This window comes from Sinocyclocheilus anshuiensis, unplaced genomic scaffold, assembly GCF_001515605.1.
Source record: "Sinocyclocheilus anshuiensis isolate Anshui unplaced genomic scaffold, SAMN03320099.WGS_v1.1 scaffold476, whole genome shotgun sequence".
Lineage (NCBI taxonomy): Eukaryota > Metazoa > Chordata > Actinopteri > Cypriniformes > Cyprinidae > Sinocyclocheilus > Sinocyclocheilus anshuiensis.
The window spans coordinates 1,291,149-1,301,254 of NW_015554139.1; the positions used below are offsets into that span (position 1 = coordinate 1,291,149).

Here is a 10,106-nt window from a genome sequence, read left to right on the forward strand (position 1 = left end):
GCTTGCAATATTTGGGGCCATGAACAAAAGACAAAGAGAAAATCACTCACTGCTCTTACCTAAATAACTTTTGTAGCTATAATAATAATCAGTGCATATTGAATTCAAAGAGTAAATACTAAGCAGTGTTTTATTTTTCCTTTTTATTATTCAGTTCCTAAACTCATGTTAAAATGATTACACTAATGTTAAAATGACATTTTTATGTAATGCTCGAGTAAAACACATACCGTTCACTTTCAGAAGTTGTTGTAGGGGTGCTTTCTTATTAGAATCAGAATCAGAACGAGCTTATTCACCACTTAAGTGTGCACAAACACAAGGAATTTGTTGGGGTTTTACAGGAACTCTTGGTACATACATACATACAAATAACCATAGAGTTATCGCATATCGCATTTTTCTTCAATATCGCACAGCCCTATATAAAATATATATATTGCAAGTCTCCCTAAACTCTCAAACTCATCTGTATTCATCTAAATATTTTAAACTTAAAAAAATATTTTAAATAATATGATCAGTATACAATGTTTACTTATAATCAATGAAGTGGACAGAAGAGAAAGAATATAGATCTTAAAATTCAGCTCTGTCAACATTTAGGAGAACTCTAGTGACCGTAAAGTTAACAGGCATTGGCTAAAAGCCACAAAACTCTAGTTTGGGTTTTATGTAAGTCTTTAAGAGAGCCAATAACTTACAATAGAGTGTTAGGATGCTCGTACACAATAGAGGTCTGCACGGGCTTTAAACTGAAGCCCGAACCCGACCCATACCCGAGATCGTCTGGCCCGGCCCGACCCGAACCCGAAGCTATTCATTAAACATTAACCCGAACCCGAGGTTAACCGAGGGTAGCAGACCTCTAGTACACAAGTAAAGGGTTAAGCTGGATTTTAGCAGCATCACGCAACAGCACTTAGCATGACAACTAGCCCTGTCTAGATTTGGAATGTTAACTCAATCAGGGCTCAAACTTTCATGACTGTCACAAGTTTAAGCTGAACCCTCTGCCAATTCAATTTAGCACATTAGCAAAAACATTTGTTCTCTTTTATTGACATAATGAAAAGCAAATGGTGTTAGCAGTGTGCTAACTCTCAATGCTCTGGAGGTCTGAAATCGATTTAGAAGTTCTCCTGGGGGTATGCCCAGGTGAAAAAGACGTAGTATTAAATGTATTAAAAATATACTTGAAATTCAAGTAGTATGTTTATAATACATTTGTATTCCCAACATGCTTATTTGAAGTGCAATAAAAATATATTGAATTGCATTTTAATATATTTCTAAAAAGTATACTAGAAGTACTTTTGTATTAAATATATGCTTAGTTATACTGTCTGAAAAAGCACAATTTAAATATATTTATTTTTCACCTGGGTGAACTGAGCTTCAGGTCAGGTAATGATATTGTTCACACACACACACACGCACACGCACGCACCCACACACACACCCATTGTCCTGACTACCAGAGATGGATCCTCAACATGGTCCACATGGTAATCATGATCCACCAACAAACGACTTTGTGCATAAGAGATCCTCACATGTTTTCATTCACTGGACATAATGGATACTGTCACAGGTGTGTGCTGGTTAGCAGGGAATACATTTACGCAACATCCAGCTCGATAAGAGCAGAGGTGAAGGAGGATTAATTCTCACAAAATTAGAATTGAGTTTCCTTCTAATTTCCTGCCAATCGGAGCTGAAAGCAGCAGTTCGCGCTCTGTTTGCTCCACCGCTTGGGAGATCAAGTAACTATGCGAGGTCACAGGGTATGTGGCTTAAATACTAAAAATATCTCTTCCACAGCTCAAATCTTACCCATGAACCCGTCGCATAACAAATCCAAACCAAACGCAGACATCCTAAATGAAATGTCACAGGTTAAATAACAAATAAATTCTTTAAATGCCCTCTGACCCTTTCCTACTCAGTGGCTCTGAATGAAATGTGCACATCTTGCATGACTCATCTTCCTTTTTCTCCCCTTTTCCCCTGCAAGGTAAATAACTTTGGATAAAGGGTCTAAAAAAAAATAGTCCTTTCATTGTTAGATGGTCACGTTTGACTGCTGCACTCTCATCTTGTGTCTTATGCAGCATCTCATACATTACACAATATTTTGAAAACACAAAGCTCAAATTTGAATGCAAAAACACATTCTGTGTGAATGGTCCCTATGCGTGTCCATGATTACGAAAAATAAAAATCCATAATCCTGAAATTTTTAAACATTTAAATATTGACCATGACGATGACATACACTCACAAGAGTCCTCTCTATGATATCACTTTCTGTTTTGTTTTGTTTTTTCTTCATGTTGATTGCACCAAATGACTTAGGTTCACACTGCAGTAAAATGTTGCACAAATCTGATTTTTTTTGCTCATATGTAACAGTTCTTTTTTCTTTTTCTTTTTAATGACAGTGTGAACTGCACAAAACCACATGGAATCTGATCTTTTCTGATTCTGATTCTAATTTGGGTCACTTTCATAAGCGGACGATGACATCACAGTTCAATGATGAACTAACTTTAACTGAAAAATTGAATGTTTACTTTTGTCCTCTTGTATTATCGAAAACACCATTTTCCTTTTTAATACTGTAAAGCTGCTTTGAAGCAATCTGTTTTGTATAAAGCGCTATATAAATAAAGTTGACTTGACTCCTGAATCCGATCTAGATCAGATGTTTTGCAATACAACCTCAGTCTGAACGGTCATTTCGGAATTCACTTTTATGTCACTCAGATAGACATTCGTCATAATTCCATGAACAGAATCACTCCAAAGATTTTGCATACATACGGTAGTTCTTTGATCACCCAGTGAACATGACAGTTGCAGATGTAGTCAGTGGAGAGACAGAGAGGTGATCACGAGTTGATCATGAGTATCACAGTGACAGCTCCATACAAGCTAAATTTACGGGGTTGTACCATAAACATTTAAAAACTTTGCTCTCTTTCTTTTTAAACATGTAAATGCTTACTTCAGTGGCCTCCATGTTTACTTCAGTATAACAGCGTGCTTCATGCTACCTTGTTATCGTTCTTTTGCACACGTGGGTCAGTTCAGGACCATGATTAGTTCACATTGGAATCTGATATTGGCCATAGCCACACACAAAAAAAAATAAAATATGAGCAACATAGCCTTAGATTTGGTGACTAAAGTTTTTGAATACTAATACGCTGTCAAGTAATTTTGTTAAAAAAAAATAATAATTTCCTGAAAGATAAAAAAAAGTTTAGGCCAAACTATTTAATACGTTTTTCTTCTTATACAAATGTTTGGTGTCTGCAATATAATTTAAATGTTTCTACAGGACGACACTAATTTTATCAAGGAGGCATTTATTTGATCAAAAGTACAGTAAAAACACCAATATTTTTAATATTTATATTTATTATGATTACATTTTTTATATTTTAATATACTTTAATATGAATTTTTTTCTTTTATGGCAAAGCTGAATCTTCAGGAGCCATTGATGAATGGAAAGTTCAAAAGAACAACATTTATTTAAACCAGAAATCATTAGCAGCATTTAAAGAGTCTTTACCGTCACTTTTGCTGAATTTAATGCATCCTTGCTGAATATAAGTATTCATTTTTATTGCATCTGCATCAGCATTTACTGACATGCAAATGATGTATTCAAAACAAGATCTAAAAACTATAAATAAACTCAGTTCCTGTGTATCCTAGTCTAGTGGGTCCAAAACAAAGTGAAGGTACTCACCATATGACCAAACCGGTGATAACAGCAGCCCATGTGACACAGCAGGTGTCGGGCCTTTTGACTTCCTCATTCTCTTCCCTACGGCAGCAGCACAGGCAGGTCAGAAAAGCGGAGAGCACCAGCAGACTCAAGCCCAGACCCACCGCAGACACACAGGCCAGGAAGATCAGAGACTGCCAAATAGAGTCAGGCAAACATGGAGCAGATGGTCAAAACAAACAGGAAGTAGACTGATCCATCTGTCGTCAGTGTTGCAATTCAATAAAACGTTTATTTCATTACATTTTCTTAATCAGCATTTTTTTTGTCTTTCTTTCCACAAGATCATCAGAAAAATTACACTTAATTAATAAAAAAAAAATACTTTCAGAGAATATATCTTGAATTAAATGTGTTCTTTGTAACCATATTGCCAAATAGTTTTGTCTTGTTTTAGGCATAAACCTAACAAAACTTTATGTGAACAAAACAAAAGGCTTTAAAACAAGACAAAAATATAGATTTAGTTTAAAACTAATGCAAATGCTCTGACCTACACTTCTGGTACACAGTTATTTGTACATTATTTGTGATGTTACCTATGAGGAAAGACATTATGTTTTCCTGAATGGTCTCTATGTAGAAAACTGAAAAACAGAGGTGTCCGCATCTCTCAGAGATTATGTATCTCGATGATGTGCTTGTGTTCATGGCAGCTGTGGGTGGATAAATCGCATGATGGCTGTTATGAGGGCGAGCTTGGGCCCCCATGCGCATCGCCATGGTAACTCACATGGACTGAGGCGAAACAGAAACGTTCAGTCTTAGACTTGAACATCATGTGATCAAAGTAAAGCACAACAGCTCTGGAGTCTTGTGATCCAGGGCTAACAGAAGGACAGCCGGATATTAGATATAGATAGATATCTGAGATATTAGATATATTATTAGCTTAAGAAAACACTGAAAAGGACTACCACTCATTTTAATGCTGAACAAATACCTCTCTGTGATTTTAAAATGTAAATTTTAGCCAAGGACCAAAAGTGTGGCTACGCCAGACTGTAAGTACCTGATTTGTGTAGTGTATCCACCGCTGTCTGCAATCAGATTTCAGACATTTCTCATCATATTTTTCCAAAACTAAATATTCAGAGCTACACTATAGTGCTGGGCGGTATGACCAAAAATGTATATCACGGTATTTTTCAAAATTATACCGGTTTCACGGTACATGACGGTATTTTTTTTTTTCATGCATGACCGGGTGTTAACCATATTTTCTACTGATCGAGAGAGGAAATACTGCAGTATATTGACTTAGAATGCCTTATTTTACTGTCATGATGAGTGAATATTGTCAAATAATACCACACTAAATAGTGACTAAACACGACCCCTTTTAATACATGTTAACCAGGAGTCACTCTCATTTATAATCGCGGCATCGTCTGATAAAATCAACATGCATCTACACTAAAGAGCGGCTATGCGGTTGTTTTGGCTATATTACTTTTTTGTCTCATGCAGCGCACTGCCTGTGTCTGAACTACGCTACGTTGAACTACGCTCATATTTATAATTCCAAACAATCAGTAAGCGACAGGTGCTAGGAAATGCTGTTTTGTACTCATTTATTGACATTTGGTATGAACCGGTATACCGCCCAGCACTACTACACTATTCACATTGGTTCTACTTCTCCGTACTTTTATGTAAAGAATTCTCATTTTTATTTCTTCTATGAAATCGAAGTAGAAACACCTGAGAGAAAAAAAGTTTGATCTCTATATTTGTCCCATGCATTGTTATAAGAGGAAGTTTAACAGCATTAAACCAAACTTCCTGCCAGTGAGTGCTAAAAAAAACATGCAGAGGAGAGATGGAGGCCTAAAAGGGCAAGCAGGAAATACATATTTCATATAGGCTACATACACTTCCTTACAAAGTGAGTGTTCCCTCAGGCAATCCATCTCATGAACACTTGAAAATAACTGTGGAACACACACTATTTATTCACTCATACACTTATTTATCTAACACTCATACTCAGTCTACACCTAAAATTTGCACATAATATACAGTACCTGTACATACAAAACTGTCTATTGTAATATACCTGCACATTGTCGATTTATATATTTTTATTCCTTATTTACTTGTTCTATTTTTTATTATCTGTGTTTTTTGTTCTGTCACTGTCATTCTGTTACACTGTGGAAGCTTCTGTCACGAAAACAAATTCCTCGTATGTGTAAACATATTCTGATTCTGACAAAAAAGCACTGTGAAAGTACTATGGTATTATAGTGATGGCATCTGATCATATTAATCAAACAGGTACTTTAAAGAAACCCATGATGCTACTACTAACATACAAAATTACTCATTTTATTTACCATTTTGGTATTTCTAAAGGTACATATTTAAAAGACCAAAGACGCCTAAAAGATTGTGAGAATTAGTGTCTTTGCTCTTAGAAATGTCAATATATATCACCAAAACTAAAACCACACATAATAGTTGCACACTGGCATTTTCATGTGATGTGAATTTCAAATATGTCCAATGTCAACAAATCTCTTGATATCACACACCCCTGAGATGGTACTGGAAATATGTTCAGAAGAACGATTATTGTTATTGATTTCAAATAAGCACTAGCAAGGGAATCTAATCGAGACAAAGATTTGACAAGCAGTTTATTTTAGAATGAGAGATGAAATAAACTTGTGCTGCCGCTCCATTGATTTCCTCAAGTAACCCAGAGAAATGCGACCTTGAACAAGGCACGTAATATCCTTTTTGATAAAAACCCCAGCAGAAATATAGACTAAATCAATGAGCAAAATGTTCCTCTGGAGAGAGTATCGTGTGCTAAGGTACAAATCACCCTGTAGAAACAGAGTCTTTTTAATAGACATCTGACCCACCAGACACATCTGTGTTTACCAGATACTGCGCATTTATAGAGTTCAGTGACATTTTTAGATCAAAATCCCAGGATGCTGAAGGTACAAAATATATTTCATAATTAAAGTGTGGAATTCTTGTCTTAAAGGTAATGAATTTGGATTATAGGAACAAATAAGAGTATGCATATAGAGTAGAAGTCACAGAAGTCAGCTCCTGTTTGAGATAGTCCTACACAGTTGCCAAGTCGAGAGAAACCTGTCATCCATTACAAAATTACTTTTCACACCCAATTTCATCCTGCATGTTCCACTACTACACCTGCAAGAAAAGGCCACTACAGCTGCTTACTCAGAGGGGAGGCCGGGGCAAGTTGTCACACTGTAAATATTTACATGTACGTTTATTTCTAATTCAGTTTCTGTATAGGCACATGTCTTAAAAATGCTTTCGAACACTTCTCGCCCAGAAAAAGGAAAACAAAGCATGTGGGATATGCTGTCACATAGGGCTGCACAATTAATCGAATTTCTAATCGCGATTACAATTATGGATGCCACAATTACATAATCGTTCAAAGCGGCAATTAATCGTTCAAAGTCCACTTATGTTATTCTGCACGCTTAAGATGTTTTTTTTCTTTCTACATGTTATCTTAAGGGTTTTTCCATTGTTTTAGTATAACATTATAATACCATTCATATTTTTACTTTTTTTAATCATTTAAAGAAGAAACCAATCCGATGTATATTTGACATTTGAGGCTTAATACTATAGAAAAGCACTAAAGGTTTTTCAGTTAGTGTTTTCAGCTTATTTTCATATAAAAATACGGCATGCAGTTGCATCAAACGATGGTATAAACATCATTCAATGTAAACTGTGATAATCGTAATTAATAATCACAATTACAATTTCAAGGGAATAATCGACAATTATGATTTTTGTCATTATCGTGCAGCCCTACTGTCATGCTACATGGTAAAAACCTGCTGTTCACTGACACTGATTTGAGATGACTAGGCTACTAGTAAATAGCCATCTACTGTGCAACATGTATTTGTTGTTTATTTAAAATGTAGCCTATAATAGGGTATTAAATAGGTTTTCAAATTAATTTAAACAGCAAATCAATTATTAAAACAGAAAAAACAACAACTAATGAAACAGCAATAAATTAAAAGCTATAAAAAAGCATCAAAACTAGTAAACTTGTTTTACACACTGTCATACAGACAAGAATCAACTATAAAAATAAGGCAATTTCACTTAAAGGTTTATTTCAGATATGTTTCAGGTGTTTTTCATTCATATCAGGTTGAGGTAAGTTATCACACATTTTAAATGTTATAGATTTATGCAATTTATTAATTATAATATTTGCCAGTCAAAAAAGGCATTGATACTTTTGTACGTTATTCTATTCATTATTTATTTATTTGCAGTCTAATGAAATGTCTAACTCAGGTTTACTTCATGGTGAAATTTAAGCAATTAATAATTGTTCATGGCTTAAACAATGGCTTGATATTTTGCACTATTTATTTATAGACTAATTAATTGCTTAACTCATATTTGTTAACTTAATTCTGAAAAGTCTTAAACTGTTTATTGGCCTGTTACACGGTGACAACTTGCCCCATGTAGTATGATAAAATTCTCCAATTGTGGTCAAGCCAACCTGTGTACAATGAACTCTATTTTCCCCCTCTCTTCAAGCCGTAACAGTGTAGATGTTCAATTGCTTCTTTTTGTTGTTGTTAAGTATTTGTCTATATAGAAACTGACTTTCAAAAATAAACCTACATTGTAGGTTCTTCCCTTCATTAAAATAATACTTATAAAAATACTCTTGTCCTGAGAACACGACTCAAAATTTAAGTTAACATGTACTGTCATTACATAGTGGACTAATCTATAAATGTGTCAGTTGTTTACCCAGCAGCTATAGTAAAAAAAATGATCATATTTACTTTTAGTTTCCACTCGGTTTCCCCTCCATAAACTACAAACAAATCCAAACAACTCTCACCTGCTGATAGCTGGCGTCCTCCGGTTTAAACGTTTTATCAACAGTCTGGAAATTAAAATTAAGATGCGGGAAATTGTGCAGCCAGTAGGTCCACCACGGTGCAATGTAGTCCTGGCGCGATGAGGCCATACCGGACGAGAAAGTCAAACACACCGCTGATTTCTGGAGACTGGAGCGCTCCGGTAATACTCACTGTTCACTCGAAAACACCAAACACAACAAAGATCCGCCACCCGTGGACGAGACACGATGGCCAGACAGGGAAACACCGCGCGAAAGTATTCCCCCTTTCTTATTTGGCTTAAAAGGATGCATAACACTGGGGTTGAGCGTGTGAATGCGTGCAGAGTGATCAAGCTGTGATCCCTCGGAGCGCCCTGACACTGACTCCACGCGCCTCTCCTGCGGCTGCGCACCACGCGCGCGTGCGTCTACAGCTCTGATCATCACTCCAGACAAGTTGTAAACTCACTTAAGATCGATGTGTAAAAAGCACAGACAAGAGCAAAACGTGTGGATTCACAACTGGAAAAGGTGCTATAAAATGTGCTACTAAAAAGCTTAAAGTTCTGCATGCTGTCAAATAAATCTCACACACAACATAATAAAGCAACGAGTGTGACACAGAAAAATAATATAGTCCTTTTGTGATCTTAAGACGTATTTATTTAAAATATTAATGCGTAATTCAGAGAAAAGCATCTGACATTTTTAGACTGAACATCTACAGGTGCATCTCAATAAATTAGAATGTCGTGGAAAAGTTCATTTATTTCAGTAATTCAACTCAAATTGTGAAACTCGTGTATTAAATAAATTCAGTGCACACAGACTGAAGTAGTTTAAGTCTTTGGTTCTTTTAATTGTGATGATTTTGGCTCACATTTAACAAAAACCCACCAATTCACTATCTCAAAAAATTAGAATATGGTGACATGCCTGATCTGACAGTTGTCCAGAAGACAATCATTGACACCCTTCACAAGGAGGGTAAGCCACAAACATTCACTGCCAAAGAAGCTGGCTGTTCACAGAGTGCTGTATCCATGAATTTTTCCATGACATTCTAATTTATTGAGATGCACCTGTAATTAGTCACTAGTCAAACGGTGAGTGCCATTAGCTCTTTCACTCCTATTCAATATTGACATCTGGTGGACTGAAAGGGCACTTCACCCAAAAAATGTCTACTCCATGGTCTTCAAACCTTTCCACACTAAGGACCCTTTCATGTCCACAAACTGTGCTGGCAGATTCAATTTTAATCACGTTTGGATGCAAAGTACTACACTACCCACAATTCTGAAACAAAATTCACCAATCAAAGAAGTTTCTCTTACTGTGGAAACAAGAATCATCTGAAACCAGGTGCAAGTTCAAGCTCAAACCGGTGCGCAACGTTTTGTTACGGTTTCCGGT

General features: G+C 35.9%; 1 protein-coding gene across 1 annotated transcript in view; it reads right to left on the reverse strand.

Moving 5' to 3' along the window:
* Nucleotides 1–9,095, reverse strand: part of LOC107670532 (protein tweety homolog 2-like) — a 41,743-nt gene extending 32,648 nt beyond the window's left edge. The window contains exons 1-2 of the mRNA XM_016463176.1: nt 8,688–9,095; nt 3,764–3,936 (exon numbers count right to left, since the gene is read on the reverse strand). Coding sequence (XP_016318662.1) covers nt 3,764–3,936; nt 8,688–8,816 — 302 coding nt within the window. The 5' untranslated portion in view covers nt 8,817–9,095. The remainder of the gene's footprint in view (nt 1–3,763; nt 3,937–8,687) is intronic.
* Nucleotides 9,096–10,106: the final 1,011 nt, after the last annotated feature.